This window comes from Columba livia, chromosome 2 (assembly GCF_036013475.1).
Source record: "Columba livia isolate bColLiv1 breed racing homer chromosome 2, bColLiv1.pat.W.v2, whole genome shotgun sequence".
Lineage (NCBI taxonomy): Eukaryota > Metazoa > Chordata > Aves > Columbiformes > Columbidae > Columba > Columba livia.
The window spans coordinates 1,671,175-1,688,134 of record NC_088603.1 but is presented as its reverse complement, the minus strand read 5'-3'; the positions used below and the strand labels follow the sequence as shown (position 1 = coordinate 1,688,134).

At 49.6% G+C, this 16,960-nt stretch overlaps 1 protein-coding gene across 1 annotated transcript in view; it reads right to left on the bottom strand.

Moving 5' to 3' along the window:
* The window catches only part of CCDC12 (coiled-coil domain containing 12), a 57,471-nt gene that overhangs the window by 11,184 nt on the left and 29,327 nt on the right, over window positions 1-16,960 (bottom strand). The window contains exon 2 of the mRNA XM_005512124.3: window positions 7,775-7,845. Within this exon, the coding sequence (XP_005512181.2) occupies window positions 7,775-7,845 (71 nt within the window). The remainder of the gene's footprint in view (window positions 1-7,774; window positions 7,846-16,960) is intronic.

Below are 16,960 nucleotides of genomic sequence, written 5' to 3'. Positions count from 1 at the left end.
GCTATGGAAGATATGAGAGAAGTCACAAATCCTCAAACGGGTGGTGGTTTGGTGGAACCTCCTCTGCTCCATCATGTTCTCCGTGATGGCAACAAGGTTTGGAGGCAGCCGGACAACCAAGGACAGCAAAGCAGGAGATTTCAGCATCAATCCAGAAGGTTTGGGGCCCAAATTGGAAGGAAAACACACTGGGCTCTGGCGAAGCAACTGAATAAGGACACCAGGGTATCTGTGGGGCCATGCGGTGATGTTGTCCCCTGGGGCAGCACTCAGATGCTCTTCAGCGGCTGCAAACGTGTGTCCTCAAAGTGCCTCTTCCCTTTTCTGTTTCCAGTCGCAAACCACACAAAAGAGAAACAATTTTCAAGCTTTTGCTACAGGTCCCCTCATTTTTTTTGCAAAGGAAAATGCACCGTACAGTGAGTTTAACCAACTGACGACCTTCCCCTTCTTCCTTCGGACTCTGAACCAGATTAAGAGCACCTGGGCAGTGATTTCAGGCTTAGACTCTTGTCCCCTCTTTGCTCCCCTGGGTCAGTCCCCACTGGCCCGCTGCACTTCTCAGGGTGCTCGGTGATCAGCCATGGGTGCTGAGGGAACCCTCACCCTGCCAAAGCACCACAAGATTTGCTCTACAACACCCACCAATTCTGGTACAGACTTTATTTCACAACCTCCTGGTTGTGAACTTCACTTTCCTACCCAGCTTGTCCCCTTGCAGAGAGCTCTGACATGTGGGAGCATCACCTCCTGCTGCAGCTTCCCTGGAGGATTCTCTACAGTGAGGTCCACACATCTCCACGTCTCCAAGCTGCCTCATTGCGCAAAGTGACCTTTCCAGCAACCAACACGATCTGCAGCTGCTCTGACGTAGGAACCAAGAAATTACTCTTCCCACTTTTGCAGTGTTGGTCAACAGCGGCTGAACGTGAGCCAGCGTGTGCCCAGGTGGCCAAGAGGCCACCAGCATCCTGGCTGGTACCAGCACTGGTGTGGCCAGCAGGCCCAGGGCAGTGACCGTCCCTGTGCTGGGACCTGGGGAGGCCAAACCACGAATCTTGGGGGCAGTTTTGGGCCCCTCACGCCAAGAAAGGCCTTGAGGTGCTGGAGCGAGTGGAGAGAAGGGAACGGAGCTGGTGAGGGGCTGGAGCACAAGTGTGATGGAGCGGCTGAGGGACCTGGGGGTTCAGCTGGAGAACAGGAGCTGAGGGGAGACAGGGACACAAAGAAACGGCCTCAAGTTGCGCCAGGGGAGGTTGAGGTTGGATGTGGGGAACAATTTCTTCCCCAAAGGGCTGTGGGGCATTGAACAGGCTGCCCAGGGCAGTGCTGGAGTCACCGGCCCTGGAGGGTTGGACAGACGGACATGAGGTTCTCAGGACATGGGGCAGGGACAGAGGTGGGTTATGGTTGGACTCGATGATCTTGAGGGGCTGTTCCAACCAAAACAATTCTATGATTCCATGACTCACGTCACGTACCAGGTTAGTCAAGGTTCTCCTCACACCCCCTCTCGCAGCAGGACAGGGATGTCTCTAACGCAGAGGTCCGGCGCTGTTGTTTGATCAAGAGGGCGAAGTTGTCGTCATCATTCCTGGATTCCTCGCCCAAGGCAGAAAAGCAACGAGCAACAAGCAGAGGCAGAGACCCACCAGCACCCACCCTGTGAGGAGCAACCTCTGGGGCAGCTCCTGCTCAAACAGCCGAGCGAGTCGGAGCACGTCCTCCCCACGAGCAGCTGCCGAAAGGCACTCGACGAATGCCAAAAACCGCCCCGATTAACACCGTGAGCCCCCAAAACTTGCCGAGGCAGCTGGTTTCTCAGGACGTGCTTCTTCTGCGAGCAGAGATGGGGAGAGACGTATCCCCAGGTGTTACAGGAGAGCTGCAAGAGATGGTCTTCAAATGCCAGCAGGTTCCACCAGGCCGTCCTACCTCCCACGTCGCTTTACCAGGCACCTGAGCGCTTTCCAAGAAGATACGAGCAACTTCACCATCAGTAAATACAACCAGGATGAAACCCACACTTGTTCTGCAGCGCGGGACCCAGGCGGTGATGTGCAAACCCCGACCTTATGCTCCTCCACATGCTGGTGAAAATGCTTTGCCCATAGTTTCTCCACCCACTTCAGCTGGTGGTGGGTCAGAAACCATGTGCCACCCTTGAGTCTCAAGCCAAAAAGAGGCCCTGAAGGTACCTGGGTAGCATGTGGATGGCCACAGAACCTCAAAATCTTCTTAGGTGGCCTCAAAGCAGGGCCAAGCAGGACTTTGCTGCAGCTCTGCGCTTCAAGAACCAGGTTCAGATCCGATGTCTCAGCAGGAGGTGTGTCAACAAAGCTCCAAGAAAGCTCAGGGTGACATGTGGCCTTGACCCCCCACACCACACCAAGATCTCTCCCACTGGTCAGATGGGTCGGATGATGGTCTGAGCCGGTCACACAGAGGTCTCAGCACCCAAAAATCAACACCCAAAATGCCACAGCTTGGTTACAGCCGGGAAGACAGGTCACCAGGTACCTGTTGAACACATGAACAGGAGGGTGCAGCCGGGCTTTGGAACAGCTGGAGCTCCATGGGGCCTTCCCTGTGAAGGCAGATCTTCTCCCAGGTGTCTCCTCCAGTGTGAGATGGAGACAGCACCAACCAGAGGGGGCAGTTTTGGGCCCCTCAGTCCAAGAAAGGCCTTGAGGTGCTGGAGCAAGTTGAGAGAAGGGAACGGAGCTGGTGAGGGGCTGGAGCACAAGTGTGATGGAGCGGCTGAGGGACCTGGGGGGTTCAGCTGGAGAACAGGAGCTGAGGGGAGACAGGGACACAAAGAAACGGCCTCAAGTTGCGCCAGGGAAGGTTGAGGTTGGATGTGGGAACAGTTTCTTCCCCAAAGGGCTGTGGGGCATTGGAACAGGCTGCCCAGGGCAGTGCTGGAGTCACCAGCCCTGGAGGGCTGGACAGACGGACATGAGGTTCTCAGGACATGGGGCAGTGCCAGGGGTGGGTTATGGTTGGACTCCATCATCTTGAGGGGCTGTTCCAACCAAAATGATTCTATGATTATACGATTCTGATTCACCCACCTCAACTCCTGTTCCTCCTCCAGCACCCAGCAAAAGGTGCGATGTTACAGCCTTGTCCCTGCCATCCCCCAGCGGAGGGGACACACTCAGTGTGTCACACAGAATCCCAGAATGTCAGGGTTGAAGGGCCCTGGAAAGCTCATGCAGTGCAATCCCCCCATGGAGCAGGAACACCCAGATGAGGTTACACAGGAAGGTGTCCAGGCGGGTTGGAATGTCTGCACAGAAGGAGACTCCACAACCCCCCTGGGCAGCCTGGGCCAGGCTCTGCCACCCTCACCCCCAACAAGTTGCTTCTCATATTCAAGTGGAACCTCCTGTGTTCCAGTTTGCACCCATTGCCCCTTGTCCTGTCACCGGTTGTCAGTGTCAGTGTCTGCTGGAGATGTGGGGTCCATCTATGCAGACACCGATCAAACACATCTGGCGGCACATCGGCGCAGTGGTCGCCATCGCCCCAGCCCCGGCTGCCCTGTGCAGCTCCAGCCAACACCGAGCAGACTCTTGGCCGCTCTGTGTTTTTGTGCAGAGATTAAAAACTACAAAGCGGTTTTGCCCAGCCCCGTGACATTCTCCATTTCCCAACCCGCCTCCCCCAGCTCCTCCCCAAAATTCATCTCTGCACGGCACAGAACTGCAATTTTAAAGGATGACTAAGTGTCAAAACACCGGCAGCTGATTAACAGCAGCTCGCTAAAGTTTCACTTCTAGTTCAGTCAAAGCTTTTTATTCCCCGCCCCCCCTTCAAGCCCTACCTTAGATTTTTATTTACACTTTTAACATCGTTGATGAGCTCTGCTTGCAGAACTGCAGCCCAAATTTAAACCTCGACACCTCTCTGAATCCCTTTGGGGTGGCAAAGCCAGGCTCAAGCCAGGCCTGGCTTTAAGCAGCGCCTTACAGATCCCCGAGTCCCAACACAGACTGTTTTTCCCCCCAGGAACCAGGCGGAAAGGCCGAAGTCCATCCACACCCTGTTCCTTGCAAAGGCTGCACCACCAGGAGGTGTTTCCTGGGCAGTGGACTAAGCCTAAGTGGTTACAAATAAAAATGAAATCAAATAAGCCGAGCTCTTTGCAATTACAGACCTAAGCTCCCCTGGGAGCTCAGATCAGAGCTGAAATGGCTGCGAGTGTCTCGGGGTGTTCACACAGGGCTTCGTCAGCACTTGTTTCTGCTGCGGGAGCTTGAGAGAAAACAAGGAACAAAAAATTGAAAGAAAAGATATCAAAAAATGAAAGGGGGGTGGGGAGATTTGAGTCGCTCAGAAATAAAACCAACAGGAAGCCGCCAAAAAGCGTGTTGACACATAGGCAGCAAGAAAGTATTAGTAAAGGCAGCACCCGGTGCTTCTACAGAATATTTAGGACATTCTGGGGCAGGAGGTGCAGCTGCAGGGCTGGAGGAGCCGCTGGGGGCTTTTGGGGGCTGTCGTTGCACCTAAAACCTGCGCCCAGCCACGGGATTATTCATTGAAGCACCAGATTTCCTCTCCTCATGTCGTGTGCATGGTGGTTTTCAGCTCGAGAAAGCAGCAGAGCCACCAAGACGCTTGTTTGGGGGGAGGTTTGCATGGAAGGGTTTCAATCATCAGGAGCCCTCGTTTCCCAAATTCAGGGTAAATTATCTCAGTTCACCTTTTGCCACCTTTAGTGCCCAGCGGTTCCCTTTTGCAAAGGGTGGAGAAAGCTCAGCTACGCTGCTGGGAAATCAAAATCTAAACCAAAATCGAGCTTTCAGCTCACCACCCTTCACATCTTGTTAAAAACAGCGACAGGCGTTCAACAAGTAAAGCAAAAGGTAAGAATCATCTCAGGCAAATTTGGGATTCAAACGTTGTCCGCAGAGCGGATCGTGGTTTAATTTGCCTTGCAAAGTCATGTTTGGATCCCGATAAAACACGCTGTGGCTGGACAGACAAAGAGCTACAGAAACCTGCAGGAAAATCCATCCGGAAAGCAAAATTTTGCCCCAAAAGTTGCTTACCCAAAGGAATCACCGGGTATTTCAGGACTGTGTGCCCACATTTGCGGGGAGTTTTATGCATCATTGGATCTTGCAGGGGACGGGGTTCCTACTCAACACCTTTGCTATTGACATATAAACCTCAGTGAAGTTTCAAGGGCATCACCCACAGGCAAGGAAAGGGGTTTTTTGGCTGAACCTGCCACAAGATGAACAAGCGGCTCATGGAAAAAGTGATTTGCCAACCTGACGGTAGTGATGATAAAGCCCCGGTGTGAAAGTGCGTCACCTCCAATACACTCCCGGCCGCTGGGTTAAAGAGCAGCAAACCCAGCCTGAAACACAGTCAGGGTAGAAACAAAAGTGATTCAGAATCCCAGTTTGGGAGCAGGAGTACATCACTGCGGTCAAGTGATGCTCCACGTCACGGTGCATCACCTCGCCACACAGCGTATCAGAATCATGGCATAACAGAATATTTGGGGTTTAAAAGATCTTAAAGATCACTTAGACCCCACCCCTGCCATGACAGGGACATCGTCACCAGCTCAGGGTGCTCAGAGCCCGTCCAGCCTGGCCTGGGATGTCTCAGGGATGGTTCATCCACCACCTCTCTGGGTACCTGGGCCAGGCTCTCACCACCCTCAGGGCAACAATTCCTTCCTCGTGTCCATCTTCAATCTCTCTCCTTTAGTTTAAACCATCACCCCTTGTCCTGTCACAACAGGCCCTGCTCAATAGTCTGTCCCCATCTTTCTTATGGGCCCTTTTAAGCCCAGAAAGGCCACACTAAGGTCTCCCCGGAGCTTCTCTTCTCCAGCTGAACACCCCAGCTCTCTCAGCCTGTCCTCCCGCTCCTGGAGACACCCCAGGCCACCCCCAGCATCCAAATTTCTTCCTTATATCTATTAATAATCTAAACCTCCCTTTCTTTAGCTCGAAACCATCACCCCTTATCGAGTATCAAGTGGCAGGGCTGGAAAGCAAGAGCCATTTATTCATTATTCATCCTCATTTCCAAGATCTCAAGCTCCCGTTTCAGCTTTCACCCCACACCTCGGTGTCTTTTCCGGCACCAAACCCAACCCCGGCGCCTACAGAGACAATTCGGCCTCGGTGGCAGGTCTCAAAAGCCACTTTCGGCCCCAAATCTACACGGATGTTCACAACAATGGCTGAATTTTAGGCTGGAAGTTAATCCCGAGAAGCAGTGAGGGTTTTGCTCCACTTTCTCAGCAGATCACACGTGCTTATTTGCAGCAGCATCCCCCACCGAGGAGCCTTCTAGCCCATGAAACCACGAGAAAAGGTCACATCCCGCGTCTTCAAACCCAATTTTACCCCCCGTTGTCACCAAAGGAGACCTGACGGCGTTTTTACCGGCAGGAAACCGAGCGCGGTGTCAGCCGGTCCTGCCGGGAGCGACGCTCTCGCCTCGGTTAGAGCTGCGTTCACATTTTCCGGCGACACGAGCGACCAGCGGTGGGTCGCGGTTACACAGCCACATGCACGGAAAATCAAGTAAAATAACAATCCGCACTTAAAACGACACACGTGCAGGGGAAGGAGATGCCGCAAAGGCTGCTGAACTCAAGGGGGGATAAACACTCCTGATGGCAACAATTTCCCATCCGTAGCCCTGGAAAATCAGCCTCAGGCTCTTCCCCTTTATTCCCCCCTCTCAGATCATTTGTGTCACGAGATCAAATAATAAAAAATACAAATTACATGGTAGAGGACAAGGAAAGAACCTAATTAGCAAACAGGAGAGCAGCACCTGAACAATACAGAATCACAGAATCCCAGAGTGTCAGGGGCTGAAGGGCCCTGGAAAGCTCATCCAGTGCAATCCCCCATGGAGCAGGAACACCCAGATGAGGTTACACAGGAAGGTGTCCAGGCGGGTTGGAATGTCTGCACAGAAGGAGACTCCACAACCCCCTGGGCAGCCTGGGCCAGGCTCTGCCACCCTCACCATGAAGAAGTTTCTTCTCATATTTAAGTGGAACCTCCTGTGTTCCAGTTTGAACCCATTGCCCCTTGTCCTGTCCCTGGTTGTCAATGTCAGTGTCCCCTGGAGGTGTGGGGTCCATCTACACAGACACCGATCAAACACATCTGGTGGCACATCAGCGCAGTGGTCGCCATCACTCCTGCCCTGGCTGCCCTGCCCAGCTCAAGCCAACGCCGAGCAGACTCTTTGCCACTGCGTGTACCCATTACCCCTTGACCTGTCACTGGCTGTCACCGAGAAGAGCCTGGCTCCGTCCTCCTGACACTCACCCTTTAGATATCTGTAAACATTAATGAGTCCCCCCTCAGTCTCCTCTTGTCCAGCTCCAGAGCCCCAGCTCCCTCAGCCTTTCCTCACACGGGAGATGCTCCACTCCCTCCAGCATCTTGGTGGCTGCGCTGGACTCTCTCCAGCAGTTCCCTGTCCTGCTGGAACTGAGGGGCCACAACTGGACACAATATTCCAGGTGTGGTCTCCCCAGGGCAGAGCAGAGGGGCAGGAGAACCTCTCTGACCTACTGACCACCCCCTTCTAACCCACCCCAGGTACCATTGGCTTCCTGGCCACAAGGGCCCAGTGCTGGCTCATGGTCACCCTGCTGTCCCCAGGACCCCCAGCTCCCTTTCCCTACCCTGCTCTCCAACAGGTTGTTCCCCAACTTGTACTGGAACCTGACACACACACACACACGAGAGGCAAGTGGGAATAAATAAATAATTACTTGTGCTTGACGGTCTCCTCCTCGTCATCTTCTCTAGGCTGCTTGTTCTCGCGTTCACCACTGTCCTTATTCTGAAAGAAGGAGAATTTTACCTGTCAGGCATTGGAAATGACCCCAGAAACTCCCCCCGAGGGCACAGGACAAACAGCACCACATGGTTTGGAATGATTTTTAAATGATGACACCTTTAAATTAAGCCCGTTTGTCTTTTTTCTCATTTTAGGATTCTGCTTGTGCACCGATATCAACTGTTATTACTGGTAACGGCATCAACCCTGAGAGCAAACGGCGAGTTGCAATCAATACCAGAGCTTAAAAACCACCGCACAGGTCCCTTTATTTTCTCCTAAGTAAGGATTTTGGGTGTTTTAACAGGTTGTGAAACGTGCCGGTAGAAACCAAACCGTGACCAGCACAATGAAAGGGTCTCAATTCAGCTCCAGAAACACCGTGTGGGACCATAAACCGATTTCTCTTGACCGGGGTGTCACGGTGTTGTGAAAAGGCTCATTTGGCATCATCCAGACACCACTACCAACAGCTTAATAATTGGGTTACCGATTATATTTATTATCCAACCAGACGCAGGTATCGAGCGTTCACAATAACGAGCTGGAAAGGGGTTGGGTTGGTTTTTATATTGATTAACTCATTTCATTCAACCGCTGAACAAAGTATGTGAATATCCAAATCTACCCTTATTTTATAGAGTGTATTCTTATAGCAGATGCAATGAATGAAGAACTTCATCAGAAGTTGCTGCTCTTCTAATTAACTCCTTCCTCATCCTCCAAATGAAAAGGAAAGTACGGCCGCTCCAGCAGGCAACAGGTTAAGTCTTTATTTCCTTGAGTGTGGCCGATTCCAGGGTTATCACCCAAGTTACCTGAGAATAAATACACTTTATTTGTAATATCTGGCTACGATTCTCAGTCCCACAAACACACGGGGGCTGTTGTGCCAAAATTCATCTGCCTTTCCACAAGAACAGCTTGAAGACCACATAAACTATTTTCAATAAATACCTTTTCATGGCACCACAAAGGTTACCAGCCCATTCCTCCCAGTTCAAAGAGATTAAACCCTCTGGGTCAGCCTGTTCAAAGCCTTTTTGTTTTAACCCTGAAATAGGTTTATATCTCTCTTGGGAAGATCACAAGGAAAAATCGGTTATAACCAGAATACAACCAACATCACTTTCCGATCAGAAATCACTTCGATGAGTTGCTTGCTCTGTTAAAAGCTTCGCCAGAGAGTTCAAACATCTAATTAGCTTCAAAATTACATACCGACTAAATTATTCTCAACTTCTGAAAGGGCCAGAAAGGTTTCCCTGGCTCAACAGCTTATTTATCACGTGCATCTCGACTATACAAACTTTCAAACTCTATCGTGCGACCTGGGTTAAAAATTAGATGACGTGCAAACAGGGAGATGAGCCAATTCTGGTTTGGGCTCGACCACGACCAGAGTTGTTCAGGTTCAGCTCCTGAGCAAAGGGCAAGAAAAACGGTCACGTCGTTTTAGAACAGAGAAAAATACCATTAAAATATATATATATTTAGAAAGAAAATCATTCCTAAAAACGATATTTACAGAATCACAGAATGGAGTGGGTTGGAAAAGACCTCTGAGCTCATCCAGTCCAAGCCTTGGTCCAACTCCAGTCCATTGACCAGATCATGGCACTAAGTGCCGTGTCCAATCTCAGTTTCAAAACCTCCAGGACGGTGAGTCCAGCACCTCCCTGGGCAGCCATTCCAATCCTGACCACTTTCTCTGCACAGAATTGCTTTCTCATCTCCAGCCTCAATTTCCCCTGGCAGAGTTGAAGCCCATGGCCCCTTGTCCTATTGCTGATGCCTGGGAGAAGAGCCCAATCCCCACCTGGCTACAACTGCCCTTCAGGTAGTTCTAGAGAGTGCTGAGCTCAGCTCTAAGCCTCCTCTTCTCCAGACTAAACAAGCCCAGCTCCCTCAGCCTCTCCCCATAGGGCTTGTGCTCAAGTCCCTTCCCCAGTCTTGTTGCTCTTCTCTGGACCCGCTCCAGCACTTCAATCTCTTTTCTTTAGTTCAGTTTCAACTCCCTGTTTGCAATTTTAAGTCCACATCTCGAGGGTCTTCTCCCGGTACTTATTTTTAAGACCTTGCGATACTTGCACAGATATTTTTTGATCAAGAAAGACAGTGAGCTGGTCTGCGTAACCTGGGTGAGCTTCGTGCTATGTCACATTTGAACACACTTCATGTTATTTAGAACTGTGGGAAGCACCTTCTTGCACTCTGAAATCTCTTCTCATTCCTTTAACCTCTTCATACTTTAAGCTGGTAGAGCCCGCATTCCCCTCATTCTTGCTAGAATTTCATCCAGGAGGCTTATAAGCAGAACTCCAGATGTGGCCCCACCAGGGCAGAGCAGAGCGGGACAACCACCTCCCTCCACCTGCTGCTCACACTCTTCCTCATGTCCCCCAGGTCCCATTGGCCTCTTGGCCACAAGGACACATTGGTGACTCATGGTCACCCTGTTGTTGACCACAACTCCCAGGTCCTTTTCTGCAAAGCTGCTTTCCAGCAGATCCCCCCAAGATCCCTTTGCAGGGGTTCACTGGGTGCTGCGTGAGCTGCTCTCCACCAGCACATCCCATTCCCTCCCCAGGGTGTGCTCGGAGAGAATGAGGCAGCACTTGTGGCTGTGAGGACAAACAAAAACAGTGTGGGGACCTGCACCAAGCCAGCGTGCTGCAAAAGGGACGGGTTATCCCTTTTCTTTCCAAAATTCAGGTAACTTGGAAACCTCTGTGTTCCTGCTCGCCACAACCCAAGGTGGAAAAGCCACTGGGATGAACAGCGTGTTTCAAAAAGGCGGACCCAGTTTCCTAGAATCACTGAGTCATTTTGGTTGGAAAAGCCCCTCAAATCATCAAGTCCACCATAACCCACCCCAGCACTGCCCCACGTCCTGAGAACCTCACGTCCGTCTGTCCAGCCCTCCAGGGCTGGTGACTCCAGCACTGCCCTGGGCAGCCTGTTCAATGCCCCACGGCCCTTTGGGGAAGAAATTGTTCCCAGACCCAACCTCAACCTCCCCTGGCGCAACTTGAGGCCGTTTCTTTGTGTCCCTGTCTCCCCTCAGCTCCTGTTCTCCAGCTGAACCCCCCAGGTCCCTCAGCCGCTCCATCACACTTGTGCTCCAGCCCCTCACCAGCTCCGTTCCCTTCTGTCCACTCGCTCCAGCACCTCAAGGCCTTTCTTGGCATAAGGGGCCCAAAACTGAACAGAGGATTCACAGTTTGGCCTCCCCAGCGACGAGTACAGTGGCACAATCACTTCTCTAGTCCTGCTGGCCACACTGTTCCTGGCACAAGCCAGGATGCTCTTGGCCTTTTTGGCCACCTGGGCACCCGCTGGCTCATGTTCAGTCGCTGTCACCAACACCCCCAGGTCCTTTTCTAGCTGCTCTTCCCCAACCTGCAGCGTTCATGGGGTTGTTGTGACCCAAGCACAGGACCCGGCACTCGGCCTTGGTGAACCTTAGACCATTGGCCTCAGCCCATCGATCCAGCCGGTCCAGATCCCTCTGTACGGCCTTCCCACCCTTGAGCAGATCAACACTCCCACCCAAGTGGGTGTAATCTCCAAATTTACTAAGGGTGCACTCAATCCCCTCATCCAGACCATTGATAAAGACATTAAACAGAACTGGCCCCAGTACTGAGCCCTGGGGACACCACTCGTGACTCGATTTGTCCCATTCACCACAGCTCTTTGGGCCCGGCTCTCCAGTTGGTTCTTTATCCATCACAGCTACACCATCCAGGCCATGAGCTGCAGCTTCTCCAGGAGAATGTTGTGGGATATGGTGTCAAAGGCTTTACTGAAGTTGAAGTGCACAACATCCACAACCTTTCCCTCATCTACTAGTTGGGTCACTTTGTCATAGATCTGGTCAGGTTGGGTTATGGTTGGACTCAATGATCCTGAGGGTCTCTTCCAACTGAAATGATTCTATGATTCTCCTGTACTTCAGCAGAACGGAAAACAGCATCATGAGGATGGTCACCATTTCCAACCTGTTCATCACTGACAAAATTGTCCTTTAAATTACACCCCCTCCCGTCACCCGTCGCTAATCAGGATCCACCGGGCGGTGAGTGGAATGCCGAGGTCTGAAATGGATTTCTAAGATCAGGCTTTCCCCTGCCCCGCCCCCAGCAAACAAAACATATTAAGGTTGGTTCCCTGTTTGCAAAAATAACAGCCCGTAAACAAGATTTTGGTTTCATGAGCAGAGTGATACAAACCCCCGGACGCGGGGCAGAGGGGGCAAAGGTGACGAGGCCACAAACCTCTGCGAAGAGGCTGCTCGTCACCGGCTCTCCAAAAAAATGGGGTTCCTAAAGCAAAATGTGATGGATGTGGCAGAGGATCGCTGCTCCTCTTCCCATTGCTGAGGGTTTTCATTGTACCTCCAGCCAGGCTGTGCTGCCTTCCCCCCTTACACGCTCCCTACCCAGCGCTTACCACGAGGGTTTCCTGTGCCGCTCTGCTTCACGCAAGCTGAAAAAGGCAGAATTATAAGATAAGAGCGGCTTTAGTCCAGATTCCACTGGAGGGAGTGTCACGGGTTTCTAAATGACACATAGAAATACAAATTGCAGCTGATTCGAAGCGTTTCTGGGTGGTTTCAGGCTGGAGCAGTGAGCGAGGGGCACGGTGGAGAAGATCCCGCCTCTGCTTTCCACGCTTCCTCACCCAAAATTCTGGGGTTTCCTGCTGTGTATGAAAGCTGAATTTCCAATTGCTCCACCAGAAAGATGCGATTAAGGTGTTTGAGGCCTCAGAGACTGTGCCCAACAGCAGGAGATGGAAAGGACCCATTCGGAGCTCGCAGCGGCTTGATCTTTGCTCCCCCTTCTATTATATCTCCTCCGTGAGCACCAGAGATGCAGCCCATGGGTTGGCAATGCCCATTGCTTTGGGTAGCGATAGAGAAATTGTAGCATTATAGGATTGTTTTGGTTGGAAAAGACCCTCAAATCATCAAGTCCAACCTTTAACGCTGTCAATAACCCATGTCCATGAGAACCTCATCTCTGCAAGCTTTACCTGCATCCCCTGTGCTCTCCAGGTGCATACCCTAAAATTATATTCAAAATTCACATCAGTCTGAAATCATACAGCCAAATCCCGTGGGGAATACCTGAGCAGAACAGAGATGGCAGTGTTGAGAGCCATTAATAAGTAAACAAAAGGGTGGGGAATAACATTCCCTTGATATTTTGCTCAGCGCAGAAGCGGGTGACCAAGTGCCCTTGCAAAGAGAAGCGATGGGGTTTGTGACCAACGTCTTCCTGGGCAGGGAGGCGGAGGAACGTCCCTCTCCAGCCGCTCCTGCCGCTGCAGTACCTGAAACCCCAAATTTGCCAATCTGCGGAGCTGCGGGGAGGATCCTGTGCCCCTCGGGAGCGAAGGGTCGTCGAACAGCAGATCCCGTTACCGCAATCGTTAATTGATACGGAGGCGGCCTCTCGAACACGCAACTTCTCTTACAGCTTCGCGTTTTACCGCTGCCCCGTCTCTCTGCGGATTTATCCCGTCCCTCGGGATTTGACACAGCGACAGCGTCTTGAGGTTCTCTATTGCACTCTGAATTTCTGTCTTAAGATCTGTCGCTTCAACGTCCTCTCTGAGTATTTCTGTTTAACAACTGTGTCACAATCTTCTGTTTCCTAACACAGGAAGTATTAATATTGCTCCCCAACACAGCACTTGCCCTAATTACCAGCTCATCCTTCAAGTGTTTCGATGCATTTCCCTTTGCTCGCTGGTGGTCGCATCCCACAGGTGCACAGCAACAACAATCCGACTCTCACTATTTTTCGGTTCGACTTCATTTCAAACCTTAATGCCGCAAAAGGAGCCAAAAATAACCTTCTTGCCGTTCCACTTTCGCTCGAGCGATTCCTCTTTTCAAGGCACCCCATGGCGAGGTGTTTATTATTCGCTGTAAGACGTAAAGTTGGAGATGCACACGAGTCTACGAGACCATTCATCAGCTGCCTGCAAAAGTCATTCCCACCCTTCGGTCTCTGGAAAGAGACGCTCCAAAGAGAAGCTCCTAATATGAAAAAGCTTCCTCACTTGTAGCCTCCTACCTATTTTAATTCACAGACGTCGCAACGCTTGACTTGTAGCTACGTACACAAAGACTTTTGCTCTGTGGCCTCCTGCTCTTCAGAGATGAAAATAATCAAATCCACTGCTTGTTCAAGGCATAAATCTGAGATTTGCATCAGGTTGTCCCCAGAAGGGTGTCAGCCACCTTCCTGCAAAGCCTATAACAAGCTTTACGTAAAATAACTAAATAGCTTGCGCTTCAGATGATGTCTGAAAGGTTCAGAAGCCAGGTCCTGCAAACCTGCGATTTAAATGACATAATGGGACCTGTAAAAATGATGTTAAAATACAAGCCCAGGTTGCCCAGAGAGGTGGCGGATCATAAAATCACAGAGTAGTTGGGTTGGAAAGATGTCCCTGCTCATGGCAGGGGTGACACTGGGGGAGCTGGGAAGGTCCCTCTAACCCAACCCATTCTATGATGCTCTGCTCACCATTAATCACGTAAATTAATTGCATCAATAGTTTGCTCTCCTCCTGGCCAGCACCAGGCAGGGAGAACATCTGACAGTTCAACATTGAGAAATGGACAGTGACAATGCTGTAAAAAGGGTTCTTTGTAAGCATGGTTGAGGATTGACACGTAGCAGGAGAGCAGAGGAGACGACAATTTCTGGGTCATTACTCAGGAGATAGTCCATCTCCTTCCACCACCCATGGTCCAGGCAGAAGCTTTATTTGCCTGCTAAAGAACAACAGGATTTTATTGATCTCCCATTGCAAAATATCAGGCTCCTCCAGCATTTTGGGGAAAACATCCCTTCTTGTGTTCTACCCTTTCCTAGTCTTGAGGTGGGTGGTATCACTCACCAAGCAGGACATAAACCTGGAAGATCAGCAGAGAGGAACGCGGTGGCAGAACATGAACTTTATATATTAATTACAAAGGAATTTACCTGCAGTAAAGCAAACTCTCTGACCCACCGCGTGTTTCTCTGCATGCGGAGCAGGTCTTGGTGACCCACAAGAAGCATCTGCTGCGGGGAACCCAAGGTTTGGAGGAATATTCACCTTTCTGCAGGGCTTCATCATGTTATAATGATCTTCTTTCTTCTTTGATAAACCACCAGATTAACGTGGCTTCTTTTCCCCTATTCCCACTGACTTTTAAAGATGCCTCCAAATGACTAAGGGAAATAATTGGGTGTAGAGGCCCCAACACGCAACGTGTCTGCTGGTTGACAATTCCTCGTTGACAGCTACTAAGTTATGGGTTACCCAGTTCAGAGCTGTAATTTTTAAGCAATATTAACCTTTCAATAAATCAAATTTACATGACAAAAATGACACTTGCTTTTTCTTACTCCTCATTACAAGCATTGCAAATGAGGCTTTTTCACCATCCCGCTTCACACCTACGGTGGCCAAACTGACTTCATCCACGTTACCCCCCTTTTGCCTTTGCTTTTAAATAGTGGTGTTTTAGTAACGCTTTTCCAGCCCTTTGCAATTTATGCAGAATTCAGACAGGATTTAAATCAAAATGCAGCAGGTCAACAATCTCTTCAGCTGATTATTTTCGGCTTCCTAGGTGCAAATTACCTACAAGTGCTGATTTTAAGTGTTTTTGCTAAATGTCTGATACCCTCTCATCACTGTTGGTCTGGCAAGCAGCTCATCATTCCCACATGACGCCGGTTTGTCACTTAACTCCTTCCCAAATACTTTATAAATTTAAGCCTACATTTGTTTCCTTCTCTTCTTCTCCTCTTCTATTCTCTTCTCTTCTTCCCCTCCTCTATTCTATTTTCTTCTTCTCCTCTATTCTATCCTCTTCTCTTCTTCTTCTCCTCTATTCTATTCTCTTCTCTTCTTCTTCTCCTCTATTCTATTCTCTTCTCTTCTTCTTCTCCTCTATTCTATCCTCTTCTCTTCTTCTTCTCCTCTATTCTATCCTCTTCTCTTCTTCTTCTCCTCTATTCTATCCTCTTCTCTTCTTCTTCTCCTCTATTCTATCCTCTTCTATTCTTCTTCTCCTCTATTCTATCCTCTTCTATTCTTTTCTTTTTCTCCTCTATTCTATTCTATTCTCTTCTTTTCTTTTTCTCCTCTATTCTATTCTATTCTTTTCTTCTTCTCTATTCTATTCTCTTCTTTTCTTCTTCTCCTTTATTCTATTATCTTCTCTTCTTCTTCTCCTCTATTCTATTCTATTCTCTTCTTTTCTTCTTCTCTATTCTATTCTATTATCTTCTTTTCTTCTTCTCCTTTATTCTATTCTATTCTTTTCTTCTTCTCCTCTATTCTATTCTCTTCTTCTCCTCTATTCTATTCTATTCTCTTCTTTTCTTCTTCTCCTCTATTCTATTCTCTTCTTTTCTTCTTCTCCTCTATTCTATTCTATTCTCTTCTTTTCTTCTTATCCTCTATTCTTTTCTATTCTCTTCTTTTCTTCTTCTCCTCTATTCTATTCTATTCTCTTCTATTCTCTTCTCTTCTTCTTTTCCTCTATTCTATTCTATTCTTTTCCTCTTCTTCTCTCTCCTTCTCTTCTCTCCTCTTCTTCTTTTCTCTCCACTGTCTTTTAAAAACATTCCAAAATTCCCCAAATCACAAGAACCGAATTGCCACGTTTTGATATCTGCCTAAATTTCCCAATTTGCCTTTTTATCATTTTATTCCTGCCCAGCTTTTGAATCCCCCAGGCGATTAAGTTTTCCCTGTATGTTCGTATTAAATACAACACAGCCATTCCCTGGCAACCCCTAAAAGTCAACAAAACCACCCGACGGCTTCTCCTCTTCCCTAATATCGACTTATTTTCCTTGGGGATTGAGCGGAATACTAACGATCTCCTTATCTTTCACTTAAGGCTCAGGGGATGGTCACGTTACCCAGTCAAGTGCTTCTTTGGCACAAATAACTGTCTCTTTTGGAGGAGTTAAAACAAGGTCAGTGCTGGAATAAAAGCAAGTTTGATCTCTTGAGTTGAGCTGTTCCTATTCCCATTTACCAGATGTCGAGAGCCCGTGTAATGAAAAACACCAGACTTCTAATATCTCCGACA